At 42.2% G+C, this 20,693-nt stretch overlaps 1 protein-coding gene across 2 annotated transcripts in view; it reads right to left on the bottom strand.

The window, feature by feature from the left end:
* Window positions 1–20,693, bottom strand: part of ZNF385B (zinc finger protein 385B) — a 728,692-nt gene that overhangs the window by 20,392 nt on the left and 687,607 nt on the right. For both annotated transcript variants that reach the window (XM_040440755.1, XM_040440756.1), the window contains 3 exons: window positions 9,198–9,440; window positions 7,195–7,373; window positions 5,327–5,428 (listed from right to left, as the gene is read on the bottom strand). In XM_040440755.1, coding sequence (XP_040296689.1) covers window positions 5,327–5,428; window positions 7,195–7,373; window positions 9,198–9,440 — 524 coding nt within the window. The remainder of the gene's footprint in view (window positions 1–5,326; window positions 5,429–7,194; window positions 7,374–9,197; window positions 9,441–20,693) is intronic.

The raw sequence follows: 20,693 nt of genomic DNA, 5'->3' as shown, positions 1-20,693 counted from the left end.
TGCCCCATAGAAATGAATGGGTCCGCAATTCCGTTCCGCAAAATGCAGAACGAAATTGCGGACGTGTAAATGGACGCTTAATCCACTCCTGTTATTTTTTGGCATTAGCAATACTGATGGATTATTGAGCAAATGCTGACCGAAGGAGTATTCTCCACAGATAGGATCCATGTTATTGTTCTGACGGATCAGAGGAAGGGCAAATTAATCAGTAACATCAACACAAACTTACTGCTGACACCCTCTCCACTCTGTCAGGGGGGGTTCTACTTGTATAAGCGTTTAATAGAACAGGTTCTATAGACATCTATGTGGAATCAGCTGACGAGGGTGTAAAAGGAGTGCGCTTCTTCTTGTCACTAACATCGACCTGTAAGGCTGAGTTGATACTTCAGTTATTTGGTCATTTTTGGCCCCGTAACTGCCCAAATAAGTATGCAGTGATTCTAAGAGCGACGCCTGTCATCTGCATGTCATACAGACTCACAGTATTATTTCACTACCACAGCAGACTCCCTATGCGTGTTACTGCAAGGCACAGTGTTCTACACCACTATAAAGGCTCTCTGCAGCCAGCAAATAGCAGTTTTTTTTAATGTAATTTGCCGCAAATTAATTTGGATTGAAGCAAATTTTTTCTGAAAAAATTCGGCAAAGCGGTGAAAAAATTCGCTCATCTCTAGTTGCCTAGATCCTGAAAAAAAACTATCTGAGGGAGGTAGACTAAGTAGAGACCAATAACAGCTTCTGTCCCTGTGAGTAGGAAAAATGGCATTACTGTACCCCTAGAACATGCAACATTGCAGCCTGCGCTTGATGTCGGCCACAGGCAAATGCTTATCATGCCATTGACTGACCAACTGTGAGTCACCAACGGGTCCACATACACCTGGAGTTGGCCCCATTTATGTAGCCTGGAGTTACTTTTTTGTAATTTGAACAGAATATTTATTTATAACCACTAATTATTAGTAGAAGTAGAAGTGGCACTTTCTAGGCTTTTCATTGCTTAGGTCATTAAACACGATAAAGCAAGATCTTTTGGAATTGTATACTTATGTCCAGGTCCGCATACAGAATTTGGTCCCAGTGCTATATAAGTCCCAATGGGCCCCATCTGCTTGTCCTAGTAGATGCTGGTTTCCACACTATGGCCTCTATTTCCCAAGGTCTGAATCTCAAGAGTCTGTGTAGTGTTAGAGTCTTTCAAGTGCTGCTGATCGTTAGACCAAGGCAGTTACAGTAGACCGTGGGTTAAAGTGCCAACCTTTTTTAGTAATCAGTGTTTGAGGCTAGGGGAAGTTTAACCTCTCTTCCTGGAACTTATGGTCAAGATGACACACCAGCTATATTCCTAAGCAGTGAAGGTATTACAAACATATGATCGTCACCTCATGAATAGTGTTGGGCGCAAATATTCGAATCACCAATTTTTATCGCGAATATCGCCACTTTAAGAGTTCGCAAAGATTTAAAATATAGTGCTATATATTTACATTCACGAATATTCAAGATTTTTTTTTCATCAGTAACCTCCCTTCTTACTTGTGGGCCAATGAGAAGGCTGAAATATCTTTGTCAGAGCTTAGCAACATCCCTAGCAACCAATAGAAAAGTTACCTACCATAGCCCTTTACTATATAACCATTATATATATATATATATACTTTATATATACCATTTTCTGCAGTTTTTTTGCAGTTCTGAGACAGAGAGCAGTGACATTGCTGTGCTCTGTGCTTTCTTCTGGATCCTTATTCAATTACATTACATAGTTAGCTCATATATATAATACAGATAGTTAGTGGGAGATCAGTGTAGGTTACATAGTGATATAGTGTAGCTGATAGGTTCTGTTGTCATACATACATGCTACATACATAGTGCTGTGATGTCACAACAATACTTAGTGCACCAATCAGTAATATGTAGTCAGACCTGCTAAAATGTGAAGTTGCACGTATTGCATCATTAATTGCTGATTTGCGCAATCGCTAATATATTGGAGCACTCTATCTGCCTATAAAGCTATTGTAATGTTCTGCCGTGCCAACCATTTTCTCCAGTCTCAGCAAACTTCTAGTAGCTTGAAAAATGGAGCAACAGTGACCCACGCCTGTATTGCGCGCGCAATACGCGCATATTACATTGCCGATTTTCGCAATCAAGAAAATTATCGCGAATCGCGAATATATGACGAATATTCGCTCAAATATTCACAAAATATTGTGAATTCGAATATTGCCCCTGCCGCTCATCACTACTCATGAAGTCCTTAAAAACCTTGACATTTTTAGATGCTAGAAAAAAGTTTTAATGTGAGCGGAGCATAAAAATGGAAAGCACGCATAGGATATAAAGCACAGTATCACAGCAATATACTCTCCCTTGTCCAGCAATGAACTGCCATGTTGTACGAGAATGTTCATTTAAAATGATAGTGCTGTTAGCACGTAAAGTACAGTGTTTCAGCCTTTATAAAGACCTCCACTTTATTTCTAAATTGCAGAACCTCTTTCAGTATGTCCTCCTATATTACAAGGCTGATTGCATCTTTTTTCATTTTCTTTTAGTGCGGAGTCTGGTTCAGCAGGTTGCTGATTGGTGCACTTGACCCCTGCAGAGAGCATAAAGGAGTGGCTATCCACAGTCAAAGCTATTACAGATTCTACCGCTGAGGCTACACAATATTGAAAGTTTTCTACATTTTCTCAAATGCAGAGGAAAGTCTGTGGAGAGTGCATTTAACACAAATTGCATGCCAGTATGAAATGCATTAGTTAATGTACTTTCAATTGAAGCAAGTGCACCTTATGTTATATGTTCCACACAGTACAATCTACTGTGTAATAAAAGCGGCGGTATGTAAAGAAAAGTACAACAGTAGCAATTGCCTGCACCCATCTTGTCCCCATCTCAGTGCATGTCTCCAGCTGCTGCTGCCATAAAAAATCAGAAGAAATGCATTAAACAGTTCTTTTCACTTTTAATTTTACCACTAAGATGTTTTTTAAAGAAATGTAAATACATAGTATGATCCAGCACTGCAGTTATCGTACAGTTTTTTGTGTGCCCTCCACCACAAATGTGAGGTCATTTCTCAATATTCCTCTTCTGTTTAGGTTCCCCTTGTGTTTTTGCTTATTAAACTTGGCCAAACTACACTCACCTAAAGAATTATTAGGAACACCATACTAATACGGTGTTGGACCCCCTTTTGCCTTCAGAACTGCCCTAATTCTACGTGGCATTGATTCAACAAGGTGCTGATAGCATTCTTTAGAAATGTTAGCCCATATTGATAGGATAGCATCTTGCAGTTGATGGAGATTTGAGGGATGCACATCCAGGGCACGAAGCTCCCGTTCCACCACATCCCAAAGATGCTCTATTGGGTGGAGATCTGGTGACTGTGGGGGCCATTTTAGTACAGTGAACTCATTGTCATGTTCAAGAAACCAATTTGAAATGATTCGAGCTTTGTGACATGGTGCATTATCCTGCTGGAAGTAGCCATCAGAGGATGGGTACATGGTGGTCATGAAGGGATGGACATGGTCAGAAACAATGCTCAGGTAGCCCGTGGCATTTAAACGATGCCCAATTGGCACTAAGGGGCCTAAAGTGTGCCCAGAAAACATCCCCCACACCATTACACCACCACCACCAGCCTGCACAGTGGTAACAAGGCATGATGGATACATGTTCTCATTCTGTTTACGCCAAATTCGGACTCTACCATTTGAATGTCTCAACAGAAATCCAGAAATCGAGACTCATCAGACCAGGCAACATTTTTCCAGTCTTCAACAGTCCAATTTTGGTGAGCTCGTGCAAATTGTAGCCTCTTTTTCCTATTTGTAGTGGAGATGAGTGGTACCCGGTGGGGTCTTCTGCTGTTGTAGCCCATCCGCCTCAAGGTTGTGCATGTTGTGGCTTCACAAATGCTTTGCTGCATTCCTCGGTTGTAACGAGTGGTTATTTCAGTCAACGTTGCTCTTCTATCAGCTTGAATCAGTCGGCCCATTCTCCTCTGACCTCTAGCATCCACAAGGCATTTTTGCCCACAGGACTGCCGCATACAGGATGTTTTTCCCTTTTCACACCATTCTTTGTAAACCCTAGAAATGGTTGTGCGTGAAAATCCCAGTAACTGAGCAAATTGTGAAATACTCAGACCGGCCCATCTGGCACCAACAACCATGCCACGCTCAAAATTGCTTAAATCACCTTTCTTTCCCATTCTGACATTCAGTTTGGAGTTCAGGAGATTGTCTTGACCAGGACCACCCCCCTAAATGCATTGAAGCAACTGCCATGTGACTGGTTGACTAGAGAATTGCATTAATGAGAAATAGAACAGGTGTTCCTAATAATTCTTTAGGTGAGTGTACATTTATATCATCAGTAACCTTTCTGGAAAAAAAGATGAAAATGCTACTTTTGCTCAGAGGAAAGGTGCCCCACCACCAAAGTTCTGCTTATATTGACCCTGCCATTCATCAGATCAATGGAGGTCATCATACAGTCAGCTCCTTCAATATGGCTGCACATTCAGGTCTTAAGCAGGTGCCCAGTGTTCTGTACAGAAAATTACTCTATATCCTTTCTTACCATTCTTTTTGGCTGGACATGTCATGATATATGCGTCACGAGATGGCCAGCTTTCCAAAACAACATGACTTTGCTGTATTCTGTCACGAGCTGCTTATCCTATATGAATAAATATAGCTTCTGGGGCAGTGGGGGTTCTGTCTCTCCAGGCAAAAGTAGCATTTTAATATTTTCATGGAGGATCACTATAATGTGCTAGTTGGCTATACAAATCCATGTGTCTCCACGGTAACAGACTACAAATAAACCCTGTGAAGTCTGATCCTGAAGTCATACTCTCTTTCATCTGACCCCAACCTTTTGATAACCTACAGAATGAAAGCTAGCAAGTAGTAGGGTAAAGATGGAAGACAGCATGACTGCAAAATCAAACTGCACAGTTTATTTGTAGTCGGTTACCATGGAGATGCCTAGATCTGTATAAGAGCCACAAAATGGGAAGATGAGTTTTTGAGTTGCCTTTTTGCTTTCTCATTTCAGATGGATTAGGGCAATATATATATTTTTTGCAAGTGTATAACCTTTAAGCAAGTAGGAACGAATGTCATGGAATTGATTATACATGAATAATTGATGAAGAAAATACCAATATGAGTTAAATGTCTGTATTAAATCAAACTTTCTATGATTTTATGCTGCTCACGTCAAATGCTGAGATGTTATTCTTTGTTATTGAAGCTATCTGGTTGTTTATATGATTAAATTTACTCACCGCTAAAATACTAGGGCTGCGCTGAAGTTTGTTGTATGGACTATATTTAGGCTTCATTGGCTTTCCTGCTACTCTGTCCTTATGTCTTCTGCTGGAGATGTGCTGAAATGATAAAAGACAACCCAGTTTTGTTAGAATCAATGTATACAAGAGGGCAAATGTACCCAATTCTATGTTTTAGCATACCATAGATATGTATGAGTAAACAATATCAGTGTCTGCCAGCTTATACTGATTTCCCAAACTATTGAGCACCCAAATATATTTTTGCCCTATAAGACACACTTCCCCCCCCCCAAAAGTGGGGGGAAAATAGCAGTGCGTCTTATGGGGCGAATGCTGCATTTTGCCGAATTTTCAATGATACGCCGTGCCGCGATGCCACGCGGCGGGTGTATCAGCTGAGGGGGGGGGCTGTATATAATCGTATCTGTGATTGTTAATTGTTATGTATATAATCGGGTAATCAGCGCCTGTATACTTACAAGCGCTCGGTAGCAGAGAGGAGGCAGGCCGGGAGGACGGGCGCTGGCAGCGTGAGTCAATACGTCACGCGCCTGCGCCGCCCACTTTATGAATGAAGCAGGCGGCGCAGGCGCATGACGTAGTGACTCACGCTGCCAGCGCCCGTCCTCCCGGCCTGCCTCCTCCCTCCTCTCTGCTACCGAGCGCTTGTAAGTATACAGGCACTGATTACCCGATTATATACATAGCAATTAACAATTACAGATACAATTATATACAGTGAGTGGGGCCCGTGTAGTAGAATACAGTCACTGCAAGGGCCCAGCTGTCATTATAAAAGCAGATGCGACCCCCACCCCCTGTATTGGGGGTCATTCACACTAGAAGGACACTGTAATGGAGGAGATCTGTGGATGACAAATAGCATAAGATGCTATATATGTGTCATCCACAGATCCCCCATAACAGTGTCATCCACAGATCCCCATAACAGTGCCATCCAGAGACCCCAATAAGTGTCACCCACAGATCCCCCATAACAGTGTCACCCACAGATCCCCCATAACAGTGTCACCGACAGACCCCCCCATAACAGTGTCACCCACAGATCCCCCATAACAGTGTCACCCACAGATCCCCCATAACAGTGTCACCCACAGATCCCCATAACAGTGCGCCATCCACAGACCCCATAACAGTGCATCATCCACAGATCCCCCATAATAGTGTCATCCACAGACCACCATTAGTTCAAAACCCACCAAAAGCACACCTTTCGGTTAAATTATTATTTTTTCTTATTTTCCTCCTTAAAAACCTAGGTGCGTCTTATGGGCCGGTGCGTCTTATAGGGCAAAAAATACGGTATTGATCCGAATGGTCCCTTTGCATAGAATGTGGCGTCAAACCTGTTGACAGGTGGGACCACTAACCATCTAAAGTGTATTGGGGTGTCCTGACTCTTACCTGATGACAGATATCAGGTGAAAGAAAGATTCTGTATTTTGGATTTCAACATGCTGTTTACCTTATTACCACAGGAGATAAGCCACAGCAAGACAGGTCGGACAGACGATTATTCCCCTCTTCCCATTAGGAATACATACATTGAGCATGTGTATGGGGGTTTGAGAAGAATAGCTGTGGGCTGAACAAGTGGTTGACCCAAAGTTATCTAAAGGTATCTGTCCACGTGAAGGAGTAACTCTTCCTTCTCTAAATCTTTGGTGGTCAACGCTCATGGACTTCAGTTACATTATCATAGAGATCTAGTTTCTACAGGATCCACCATCTAATGTGTATTATGTCAAAGGTGGAAAATACAATAAAAAAAAGGGTAAAAAGAAATAGTGAACTGCCTGCATAAACTTATTGGTTATGGTTAAAATGTTTAGTCACATTACCTGTTTAAGCTGGATTTCTGAGTTTACATGGACATCGCACATTTCACAATGAAAGGTTTTGTTTTGCAGTCCTGAACCTTTGCTGCCATTTAGAATTTTTAGTCGGGATCCAGACCTGGGATAGGATTTAATTGGACCTGCACCATTCCGGGCCTCGAGCATTGTCTTGTGTTTAGAACCTTAAGAAATGAAAGTAGAGGTCTTCTTAATGACTTTCAGATATTAAGTGAAGTAGGTTACTCAATCACCATCAAAATTTTGAAAGCTAAGAATTCTATGCCATTACATATAAGGTATAATCACTTTCAAATACTTAAAGGGGTTTTCCAGACATGAAAAAATAACATCCCCCTTTATCATCCAAAAGAACATATTTTTTAAATTTACCTCTAGTACCAAAATACCTGGACTCTCAGAGATCCATTTAAAGTCAGGAATGGACAGAGGTTGTGCAGTTTCCTTAAAGGGATTCTGTCATCAGAAATGAGCCCTATAAGCTAAACATATGGCGATGTCCCTTGTAAAACACTGAATCCTAAAGTGAGTTTATCAAATGCCCCTGTGGCTCTATATTCATAAAAAAGAGGTTTATATCACCTGTCAATCACTTCAAAATGTGTCCAAGGGGACGTCTCATGGTGAAAGGTGCCCGGCTGCAGCCATCTCGTTTAGGTGCCCAGCGCCGCCTTCTGACCTGAAATCGCCTCCCTCCCTTTCATGCGATCCGCCTACCTCACGTCATCACTGCCTCTCTAACCACCGCTCGCTTCATCCAGATCCCGCGCGTGCGCACTAGGTACTAGTTTTGAAATGGAGGTTCAAGCGAAGTGCGCCCGCCTGCGCATGCGCACTTCGCTAAAGAAGCCGCTGCCAGTAGTCTGCACAGGCGCATCAGGTTATACCTAGTGCGCATGCGCGGGATCTGGATGAAGCGAGCAGTGGTTAGAGAGGCAGTGATGAACTGAGGTAGGCGGATTGCATGAAAGGGAGGGCGGCGATTTCAGCTGAGAAGGCGGCGCTGGGCACCTAAACGAGATGGCTGCAGCCGGGCACCTTTCACCATGAGACGTCCCCTTGGACACATTTTGAAGTGATTGACAGGTGATATAAACCTCTTTTTTATGAATATAGAGCCACAGGGGCATTTGATAAACTCACTTTAGGATTCAGTGTTTTACAAGGGACATCGCCATATGTTTAGCTTATAGGACTAATTTTTGATGACAGAATCCCTTTAATTCTGCCGGCATGTTGACACACATATGTTGGCCTCATAGAGCCTACTGCTCCCTCACTATTTTGCATTGACATGTCATAGAACATGTAGTAAAAGGGCTTTGGCTTTCATCCTCCTTGTAATGCAATCCAAAGCTATCTTCCACGTGTCCATGGCAGTACAGGGGTTAATGGAAACATCCATGGTCATTTAGGCTCAGTTCACACCTGAGCGTTTTACAGCGCGTTCCTACGCGCTGTAAAACGCTCAACAAGGAGAAACCAATGCTTCCCTATGGGAATGGTTCTCACCTGGGCGTTTTACAGCGCGTACGATCGCGCTGTAAAACGCCCGACGCTCACACAAGTACAGGAGCGTTTTTTTGGGCGCTTGTCGCGCGTTCCCGTACATAGACTTTCGGGAACGCGCGACACTGTGTGCACACTTGTCTCTGTATGCGCGCTTGTAAACGCCCGTACAATCGCGCATACAGAGCGCTCCTTTCAGAACGCTCAGGTGTGAACTGAGCCTTAGGGTGGTAAATGGGTTGAAGTGTCACTAACTAATTTCATTATACATTTTTGAAAGGTTAGAGTTACCCATCTCCTGATATAACTTTCTAAATCATCTTCCAGTACAGCTGCCACTAGGGGGTGCTCACACTGCTCAGTACACAGGTTTATAAAGCTACCATTATATCTAATGTAAGTAACAGTAAGATCCCCCTTGTGGCACCATGGGGCTTTATTGGCAACTAAACAGCAGGACAATATGTAGCATACAGTACCTGTGTTGTGTGCCTCTAACTGTGACAAAGAGTTGACTGCTACTTTGCATAGTGAACAGTACATTAACTTCTTGGCTTTCTCTTCTTCTGATTCAGAAGCGATGATTGCACTGCCGTTGGTGCTCTTCACAAGTGCTGCCGGTATCACTGCTGTTAATGCAATCTCTGACTTGGCGATGAAAGACCTTATCTCAGCCATATTGTGGCTAACAGAACTGCTGGCATTTAATCGTTCTTCATCTCCTAGAAATAAGAAAACAGAAACTATTCAGCCACCATCCACAGATTCATCATGAAGTATTCGTCCAGAGCTTCTATTACAGGGGACATTTGACATTTACAAGCAATTACACAGAGACGTAAATTGTTTGAAACGGAAGAATATTTATCCATCAGAAGGAGAAGGGTCCACCAGTATAATTTGTTTGATTATTCTGTTTTGCACATAAATGTCCCAGCGTCATTGTCACTTTCAATGGATGACTAATTCCCGGTGGAAAGAATAGAACCAAACATATAATTGGGAATCTCTAAAAGCGCTATATTGCATATTAACCTATGTTGGACAAAATCTGTAACCATAAAATAAACTTAGAAGGAAATCTATCAAGTTACGACTCCAGAATTTTGGTTTTCAAAAGTTGCAAAACAGGTCTTTTGGGCTTATTTGAACAAAAATTTTACACTCCAATTCTAAAAAAGTGGGTGGGAAAGTGGGCACGGTTAGTTTAATCAACTGAGACTTATTAAAAAGTTACAAAAATTCCCACAGTCTTAGGCTACTTTACATTGGTGGCACATCTTACCGTTAGGCTGTCACAGAATAACGGGAATTGGCTGGACAAAAAATGTTGCATGGAGAGTTTCTTGTCTGGGCGAATCCAGGCAGGGGCGTAGCTATAAGGGGTGCACAAGTAGTAGTTGCTACCAGGCTCAGGAGCCAGAGGGGGCCCAGAGACCCTTGTGCCACATAAAAAGACACCAGTATTATACTGTAGAAAGTGCTTGATGGTCAAGTTACACCTCTGGCTGGAGGGAAGGGGTTAGGTCAAGAATTTGGCATGGAAGGGGGGGAGGGGCGTTTCAATTTTTGTCTCAGGGAGCACGAAGGATATGTGCTTCCCTGCCCCTAGCCACAAAGCACTGAGGGAAGGAGGCCCAAGCAGAACTCTTGCACCAGGGTCCAAGAGCCTTTAGCTATACCCCTGGTTGCCGCCAGTTAGCAACAGATTCTCCACCAGACTACATTATAGTCAATGGGGCCGACAGGCATTCTGGTAACATCTGGCAAATGCTTGATCTGGAGAACTCTGACAGGCTGTTTTGTGCCGACACAGCCTGCCAGTGAGCTGTGCCGCCAATGTGAAAGTAGCCTTGCTTCAGTAAAGAGGTGGCAAAGGAAATAGAGTAACCAAAGTGGGGACAGAAGTGTTAGACATCATACAATATTTGATAAATTTGGTGTAAATTACAGCAACGCAGATTCCTGCAAAACTGACTTTAAAAAACCTTCTCATGAGAAATTTCCCCCGTAATCTGTAAATGTAGAGATGAAAATGACGAATTGATATTGTACCATATGCCATAATTTCATATTGACAAAGAGAAAATAAATAATTATAATGATTAGTGTTGAGCACGAATATTCGAAAAGCTATTTTTTATCTCTAATATCGCCACTTCGAGAATTCACGAATATTTAGAATATAGTGCTATATATTCGTTATATCGAATATTCGTCATTTTTTTTCCCATCTGAAGTGAACACTGAACACTGTTCACTTCAGATGGAAAAAAATGATGAATATTCTAAAATACTAATATATCGAACTATATTGAATATAGTGCTATATATTCGTTTATTAGAATATTCATCATTTTTTTCCATCTGAAGTCATGATTCCTCCCTGCTTAAGTTGCTTGTGGGCCAATGACTCATTGGCCCACAAGCAAGAAGCAGGGAGGAATCATGTGTTCAGATGGGAAAAATGACGAATATTCTAAAAACGAATATATAGCACTATATTCTATAGTGCTATATATTAGTTTTTGACCCACGCCTGTATTGATTGCGTAAATATTCGCATATTATTCGATCATTACCGTGCCGATTTTCGAGTAAAAAAAAAAGAATGTAGAATATAACGAATATTCGAATTCGCGAATATTCGACAAATATTGCACAAAATATTTGCGAAATATCACAAATTTGAATATGACCCCTGCCGCTCATCACTAATAATGATTATAATTTACACGTTTTAAAGGCTATGGATGCCTTTGCATCCATTTTTTTATTGGATTTGTAGGAAAAATACACAGAAAACAGTCAGGTCCATAAATATTGGGACATCGACACAATTCTAACATTTTTGGCTCTATGCACCACCACAATGGATTTGAAATGAAATGAACAAGGTGTGCTTTAACTGCAGACTGTCAGCTTTAATTTGAGGTCATTTACATCCAAATCAGGTGAACGGTGTAGGAATTACAACAGTTTGCATATGTGCCTCCCACTTGTTAAGGAACCAAAAGTAATGGGACAGAATAATAATCATAAATCAAACTTTCACTTTTTAATACTTGGTTGCAAATCCTTTGCAGTCAATTACAGCCTGAAGCCTGGAACGCATAGACATCACCAGACACTGGGTTTCATCCCTGGTGATGCTCTGCCAGGCCTCTACTGCAACTGTCTTCAGTTTCTGCTTATTCTTGGGGCATTTTCCCTTCAGTTTTGTCTTCAGCAAGTGAAATGCATGCTCAATCGGATTCAGGTCAGGTGATTGACTTGTCCATTGCATAACATTCCACTTCTTTTTCTTAAAAAACTCTTTGGTTGCTTTTGCAGTATGCTTTGGGTCATTGTCCATCTGCACTGTGAAGCGCCGTCCAATGAGTTCTGAAGCATTTTGCTGAATATGAGCAGATAATATTGCCCGAAACACTTCAGAATTTATCCTGCTGCTTTTGTCAGCAGTCACATCATCAATAAATGTTCCATTGGCAGCCATACATGCCCACGCTATGACACTACCACCACCATGCTTCACTGATGAGGTGGTATGCTTAGGATGATGAGCAGTTCCTTTCCTTCTCTATTCTCTTCTCTTCCCATCATTCTGGTACAAGTTGATCTTGGTTTCATCTGTCCATAGGATGTTGTTCCAGAACTGTGAAGGCTTTTTTAGATGTTGTTTGGCAAACTCTAATCTGGCCTTCCTGGTTTTGAGGCTCACCAATGGTTTACATCTTGTGGTGAACCCTCTGTATTGACTCTGGTGAAGTCTTCTCTTGATTGTTGACTTTGAAACACATACACCTACCTCCTGGAGAGTGTTCTTGATCTGGCCAACTGTTGTGAAGGGTGTTTTCTTCACCAGGGAAAGAATTCTTCGGTCATCCACCAGAGTTGTTTTCCGTGGTCTTCCGGGTCTTCCGGTGCGTTCCTTCTTTTAAAGAATGTTCCAAACAGTTGTTTTGGCCACGCCTAATGTTTTTGCTATCTCTCTGATGGGTTTGTTTTGTTTTTTCAGCCTAATGATGGCTTGCTTCACTGATAGTGACATCTCTTTGGATATCATCTTGAGAGTTGACAGCAACAGATTCCAAATGCAAATAGCACACTTGAAATGAACTCTGGACCTTTTATCTGTTCATTGTAATTGGAATAATAAGGGACTAACACAGAACTGGCCATGGAACAGCTGAGAAGCCAATTGTCCCATTACTTTTGGTTTCTTAACAAGTGGGAGGCAAATATGCAAACTGTTGTAATTCCTACACCGTTGATTTGGATGTAAATACCCTCAAATTAAAGCTGACAGTCTGCAGTTAATGCACATCTTGTTTGTTTCTTTTCAAATCCATTGTGGTGGTGTATAGAGTCAAAAAAAATTGAATTGTATCGATGTCCCAACATTTATGGACCTGACTGTAGAAAGATTGACCATGTAAAACTGCTGACAGCACCAGGCGGCAGGGGCTGTTGAGTGCAATGCAAACATACCTTGTAGAGCTTTCATTATCAGTAGTAGTGTGAATAAGAAGTTTTATTCTGCTGAATTCTGCTCCTCCAAGTGCCCAGGGTGGAGCGTCATTATGAAGTGCGCTCTACATTGAGCTGCTTCAAAGCCTCTCCTTTCTGCTCTAAGTGACAGCTTTAGCATCCAACCAGGAGAACATTACAGCTGTTACTCACAGCTACTGATATTAAAATTCTTTTTAATCTCAGTATTTATGCACTAGTCTGGAGAAGTTTATTTTTAATAAAGTTATAAACCATTTCTGTCTGGGCCCTATAGCGGCTGTATTGGTAGCTATAGCTGCAGTTAAGGCTTTTAAAGGGTTTCTATCACTTGGTATGACATAATTAGCTGTCAGACACTAGCGATCCGCTAGTGTCTGCTCTGGCCAACCATCCTACTATAATCACTTGTGGGGCAGCGGTTTTGCTAAAAAACTAACTTTTATAAATATGCTAATGAGCCTCTAGGTGCTATGTGGGCGTCATTAGCACCTAGAGGCTCCGTCTACCTTCATACACAGCCGCCGCCCAGCGCGTCCCTCCAGCCCGCCCATGTCCTCCTCCGTGTGACGCAGCGGCCGAATTCTCGCGCATGCGCCGTGCGCGGCTGTATTCGGCGCATTTGAGATGTGAGCTCGGAGCGGTCAGACATTCAATGCGCATGCGCCGAATACATCCGCGCATGCGCATTGAATGTCTGACCGCTCCGAGCTCAGACATCTCAAATGCGCCGAATACAGCCGCGCACGGCGCATGCGCGAGAATTCGGCCGCTGCGTCACACGGAGGAGGACATGGGCGGGCTGGAGGGACGCGCTGGGCGGCGGCTGTGTATGAAGGTAGACGGAGCCTCTAGGTGCTAATGACGCCCACATAGCACCTAGAGGCTCATTAGCATATTTATAAAAGTTAGTTTTTTTGCAAAACCGCTGCCCCACAAGTGATTATAGTAGGATGGTTGGCCAGAGCAGACACTAGCGGATCGCTAGTGTCTGACAGCTAATTATGTCATACCAAGTGATAGAAACCCTTTAACTACTGTACATTTTCACATTTATCATGGCTACACAATCTCTCAGGTTAGAATAAAAAATATTGCTTCTACGCTTGATAATGGTCTTATCCTTGAAATGATATGTGTGCTAGGACTGCATGTAAAACTGCAGTGAATGCCAAAATACAGGTTATCTGTGTGTCACTATATTACATTCCTGTACAGAAGTGATAGACCCAGCTTTTATTTACAGTATATCAAGACTTAGAACGTCTTCTGAGTTTCTTCCAAAAAGATTAACACTTAAAGTAAATGTAAAAAAATAAGAAATTATGGATTTGTCAGTAAAAATAAAGTGATTCTCAATGGTAATCAAATTCGCATCCACCAAACGTGTTCTTCAAGGAGGGGCATTATATAGATATTCCTTTAGGGTGTTAGGACATCCTAGAGTCGCCATTCGAACCACAGCGATTGAACCCAAAAACAGCTACCAGCCTTCTGAAAGCTCTCCCGGTAGTATGAGACTAAGGCTATCCTTAGGTATTTACCAGAACCTGCTATAAGGCAAGATGGACTTGGCTACTACGGACCCAGGATATGTCTGCGGAGCTGATAACAGAACACTGGTGAAAGCACACAAATAGCAGACCTTCCAGGATGACCAGAGGGGTACAAAACAAGCAGGGTCAAAACCAGGAAAAGACATACACAGTAAATGCAGAGCACAAATGGGTAATACAGAGGAGAGCCAGGTCAGTTACCAGAGAGTCAATATCAACAGGAACAGCAGACGAATGAGTAAATCCAAAAAACAATCCAAAAGTCAAATCTCATAAATGCACAGTATAAAGCCTACAATACTAACTGAAATCTCAGGCCTGGTTGATAGGAGACAGCTCTCATAAAAGTGCTGAAAAATGCCAAAAAATACCTCAGTTAGATCATCTAATAGGAATGTGATTTGTATGGTTCCAGCTTTTATGACTTCAACTAATCTTGAGAAAAATGAGCTGCTGCTCCTTGTTCTCAACGTCGAGACGTCTGTTGGAGTTTTAAAAATCTCAACATGTGAACATCATTAAAAAATGTAATAAAATAAAATTGTTAAAAATCATTTGATACATTGTCATAAAAGAAAATGACGAGTACAGTTGGCAGTACACTAATTTATAGCTGAAGAAAGCATTGGCACAGTTGGGCTATCAAAGTATTAAAGAAAGCTTAAAGGGGTTATCCCATCTTAGACAATGGGGGCATATCGCTAGGATATGCCCCCATTGTCTGAAAGGTGCGGGTCCCGCGTCTGAGACCCGCACCAACAAGGAGAACGGAGCGGAGAAAGTTGAGGAGGGCTCACTGCGCATGCGCAGCCGCCCTACATTCATCTCTATGGAGCCACCGAAAATAGCCGAGCGCTGGCTCGGCTGTTTCCGTCGCCCCCATAAAAAATTAATGGGAGCAGTGGATGCGCATGCACGGGGCGCTACTATTCACTTCAATGGGAGAGGCGGGGAGCTACGCCTGGTGGTGGACAGACCCGGGGTTTCGGGTCCTCCAGCCACAACTCTCCTCAGCTCCGTTCTCCTTGTAGGTGCGGGTCCCAGAGATGGGAGCCACACCTATCAGACAATGGAGGCATATCCTAGCGATATGCCCCCTTTGTCTAAGATGGGATAACCCCTTTAAGGCCTAACCACAAGAAGGTCCATGGCGTCAAAGAGCAGACAACCTCATTCGAAAGTGACACTAGAATAGATTGCTTCTGGCTTAGTTAAGTTAGGCCCCTTTCACATGAGCATGTTTTCCGCCCAGGTGCAGTGCATGACATGAACGCATAGCACCCACACCAAACCCCATCAAACCGCATTGCACTCGCGCGGAAAAAACTCAACAGCTGAACGCAATCGCAGACAAAAATGACTGAACTTGCTTGCAAAATGGTGTGAGTTTCACTGAACGCACCTTCGTGTGAAAGAGGCCTTAGGCTCTGTCCCAAATCCCATCTGATATGGGAATTATAGCGCTGAATGCATCATTATTCTTCTCGGCAGTAAAATCAAAGGGCCAGATTTATCATTAGCTCAAGTCAGAATAATGGAGTGAAAAAGTTGCAAATTTTTGCGCAATCGCTAAAACTGCGCAAAAATTTGCAACTTTCTTCTGCTCTGCACTATGCTCTCCAGTTTTCTGAAAGTGGGCGTGTTTTCTTATGTAAATGAATCTCTAGACAGACTTACTATTGCGACTATTTAAAAAGTAAAAAAAAAATGCACAATTTCACTCCAGTGAAGACCATGCTTATCTTATGAGACTTTTTAATAGAACATGTGACTTTTTCGTAAAGACGTGCGACTTTTGTAAAGCTGCATACTGACGGATAAACTGCTACCGTCAAACCACATTTATTACAGTCTTAAAGGGCCGATCATAAATCTGACTTGGCTAAAACTGACTTTAGCCATATGTGAAAGTGAAGTGAGCTGTCAGAGTAATGATAAATCTGGCCCAAAGACTTTGTTAGACCCCATGGAACGAAATGTTAGGTTGTATCTGTGAAGTGCCAGCGGTATCTGCTGCAGTGGCGTAGCGGAGGGTGCGGGCCGCACCGGGTGACACCAGCAGGGCCGGCCGGCAGCGCCCTGCTTGTGGCACAACTTGCACACTTCTCATTTACGAATCCCAGGCATAGTCATCTGTATTGCCATCCTCAGGAGAGGATGTGTATGGGATTTGAACCCATGACCTTCTGTATCAGAGGCAAAGCACTTACCCACACAGCCATAAGAGCTGCATTGCCACTGACTGAAAAAATATGAGACTTCTACTGTTATAGCTGGCTAAGTGTACATCTATACACATGACAGCTGCCCCAACACACCCAGCACTGCTATATCTCTATATGACAGCTGTCCCAGCACACTCAGCTCTGCTATATCTCTATATATGATAGCTGCCCCAGCACACCCAGCTCTGCTACATCTAATACACATGACAGCTGCACCAGCACTATAGCTCTATATATGACAGCTGCCCCAGCAAACCCAGCCCTGCTACATCTATACACATGACAGCTGCCCCAGCACACTCAGATCTGCTATATCTCTATATATATATCTACTGTATAGCAATACTTAGAGATATATAGATATAGCAGAGCTGAGTGTGCAGGGGCAGCTGTCATGTGTATAGATGTAGCAGAGCTGGGTGTGCTGGGGCAGCTGTCATATATAGAGATATAGTAGAGCTGAGTGTGCTGGTGCAGCTGTCTTGTGTATTAGATGTAGCAGAGCTGGGTGTGCTGGGGCAGCTATCATATATAGAGATATAGCAGAGCTTAGTGTGCTGGGACAGCTTTCATATAGAGATATAGCAGTGCTGGGTGTGTTGGGGCAGCTGTCATGTGTATAGATGTACACTTAGCCAGCTATAACAGTAGAAGTCTCATATTTTTTCAGTCAGAGGACCAGGGAACCTAATCACAGTAAATGGCACCATGAAAAAAGAGCAATACATGAGGATTCTCAACGACAACATCAGGCAGTCTGCAGAGAAACTTGGCCTTGGGCACCAGTGGACATTTCAGCATGACAATGACCCAAAACATCCAGCAAAAGTGGTGAAGAAATGGTTAGCAGACAACAACATTAACGTTTTGGAGTGGCCCAGCCAGAGTCCAGACTTGAATCCAATTGAGAATCTGTGGAGGGAGCTAAAGATCAAGGTGATGCCAAGAAGACCCTCCAACCTGAAAGATTTGGAGCTCATTGCTAAAAATGAATGGGCAAAAATACCTGTGGAGACATGCAAAAAGCTGGTCTGCAATTATAGGAAGCGTTTGATTGCTGTAATAGCCAATAAAGGTTTTTCTATTGATTATTGAGAAGGGTATGAATCATTTTGGACTGGACACTTTTTGCTCAAATGTGAATAAAAGCTGAGAATTTTTTCCCCTCCCACAATAATGCCTCTTGTACATCGTCTTATTATCTTTTGGGAGACACCTATGTAATTTCCCGTCAAAAAAATTACCTGCTGGTTGAATAAAAGTAACCAGGGGTATGAATAATTATGGGCAGCACTGTACACCTTTACATCAGTGCAGAGATTGCTTGTGACACTGTACATTTGTCTTAGGCCCCCTGCACATGAACGTGTGCACCCTGTGGTCGTGCTGCGGCCCGCAAAAGTCATGTTCTATCTTTTTGCAGTGCTTCCGTAGGGTTCCGTTCCGTGCTTCTGTTCTGCACCATTCCGCATCTCCGGATTTGCAGACCAATTCAAGTGAATTGGTCCGCATCCGTGATCCGGAATGCCCACGGAACGGCACCCGTGTATTGCGGATCCGCAGATGCGGTCCGCAATACGGCAATGGGAAGCACACGTTTGTGTGCAGGAGGCCTTAAAGTGACCATCCACTTAAAAAAACTAAAATTGACTGTGAAAGGAACAGAACACTTACATAGTTTCATGCTTTCAGCTGCAGAGAAAAATGTATAAAAAAAATGTATATAGATTTTTAGTGATTCTAATTTTTATACATTTTTCTTTGTAGCCGTATGGCCTTATGATCATGAAACCACTATCTTTAGTATGCTACGAGAGGGAAGGACTGCATGGAATAAGAACATGAAGAGGAATCATTGCTGCGATATTATAATGGGGTATTTGTTTTGTGTTGATGTTGCATTTCACATTTTTGCACTTGTCACTTTATATCTAGTAGCTCTTTGGTTCAGTTGCCATCGACATGTTCACAAATATTTGGTTTTTGTTGCACTGTGGCACTTTAACTGCTGAGGTGCCAGTATTTTTTGACACCACTATGATTATAAGTATCTGTTGTTTATTGCACTATGTCACTTTAATTGTTATGGTGCTAGTATTTTTGACACCATTATTATGAATTGTCACTTGTATGTATCTATTATAATATTAATTACATTATATTATTGTTTTATTTATTTATTGTATATTTATCATGACTATTAATTATGTAGGATTTATTATAGGATATGTTATTATGCTATGCACTATGGTTTAATCATGTAATTTATGTAATTTTTAATGTTTGGTTATCGTATTCAGTGATGTATCCCATGCTATTTTGAGACCGCCTGGTAATATCTAGGTGGATGTCTTCACTTCTCTGTTTATATTTATATTTATTGTTTAGATTATATTTGAGTGGTTCATATCTCTCCCACATGTTAGATCCCATATTACATGGTCTGTGCGCCGGGTATATTATTATTTACCTGGGTATCTTAGTTACCTGATCAGATGATGCAGCGCTCTGCCGTGGTGCACTGTGCGCCGTGTCACGTGGAGACGCCGCTACGCATCCTTGGGAGGCGGGCTGGAACGCATGACTTGCGTTCCACCCCTCTTCCTGATGAGTGCGGCGTCTCCCTTGCTGGCTCGGCGTGCATCACCAGGTATGGAGCGCTCGATATTAGGCAGCAGCTGCTTTTGATTTATACTAATATCATATGCACCTTGCACTTGTGGGAGATATAAATAGGGGCTTATGGCTACATGTTATTTACCTCCCGACGAAGCTGAGGCGAAACTCGCGTCGAGGTTCCTATCCTGACCTGTGCTGCTCCTCTCACCCCCCATCATGTCCTGCGGTATGCATTGATTTGATTACAACTATGTATTTAGCTCATTTCACTCCTTTTACTATAGGGTCTTTTACTGCTATCTCTTGAGGGATTAACTTTTCTTTCTTGCTCTTATATTTAGTCTTTGCTGTATTTCTGTCTCTGGCTATTGGCTCTATTGAGTGATAGGTTTCACCCTAGAGCTCTGTTCCTATTAGGGATTTGTACACGTTTAGATGATATTTTCATATGCTACATATTGGGCCATATAATTATTGATATTACTTCTTTAATGTATGCATTCACAACTTAGTTGTGCTTGACATGTTTTACAACTTTTGGTGGGTAATAGCGGCATAGGCCAGTGGATTCTGGCCTTTGCCTTTCTGCTGGTGTTCATTGCTATATATTTTTTTGTTTATGTACATTATGATATGTTATGAATTTGTTGTAATAAAATTAACTATATTTATGATCATTTCGGGCATTTTGTCGTTGTTTGTTTGTACAACACTGTAGGTACATATTGGTTTTCCAATTTTTGCTCAGATTAATTGTTTCACATATTGAGGCTTGTTTTTGGTTTTGCATATAAATTGGCAGCAAATGGCAGCATTTAATCTATCTTTTCAAGTCATAGACAAAAAAAAGCAAGAATCTGTTAAAATGGCCAACGATTCTGAAGCCTGGATAGTTAAAGCTGCCATTTATATTAAAGCAATATAACCGCCGGCAGCTGAGTCTATTGTGAGAATTTCTCATTTTTAGATTGGCTTAGTATGGGGCAGAGAACATGCAATTATTCTGCAAGTAGGCTTTAAATAGAGCAGCTTTGTGTTAAAATATACCCACCATAGCTGGAGCTGT

This window comes from Bufo bufo, chromosome 7, assembly GCF_905171765.1.
Source record: "Bufo bufo chromosome 7, aBufBuf1.1, whole genome shotgun sequence".
In the NCBI taxonomy this organism is placed as follows: Eukaryota; Metazoa; Chordata; class Amphibia; order Anura; family Bufonidae; genus Bufo; species Bufo bufo.
This window is presented reverse-complemented; position numbering and strand designations above follow the sequence as displayed.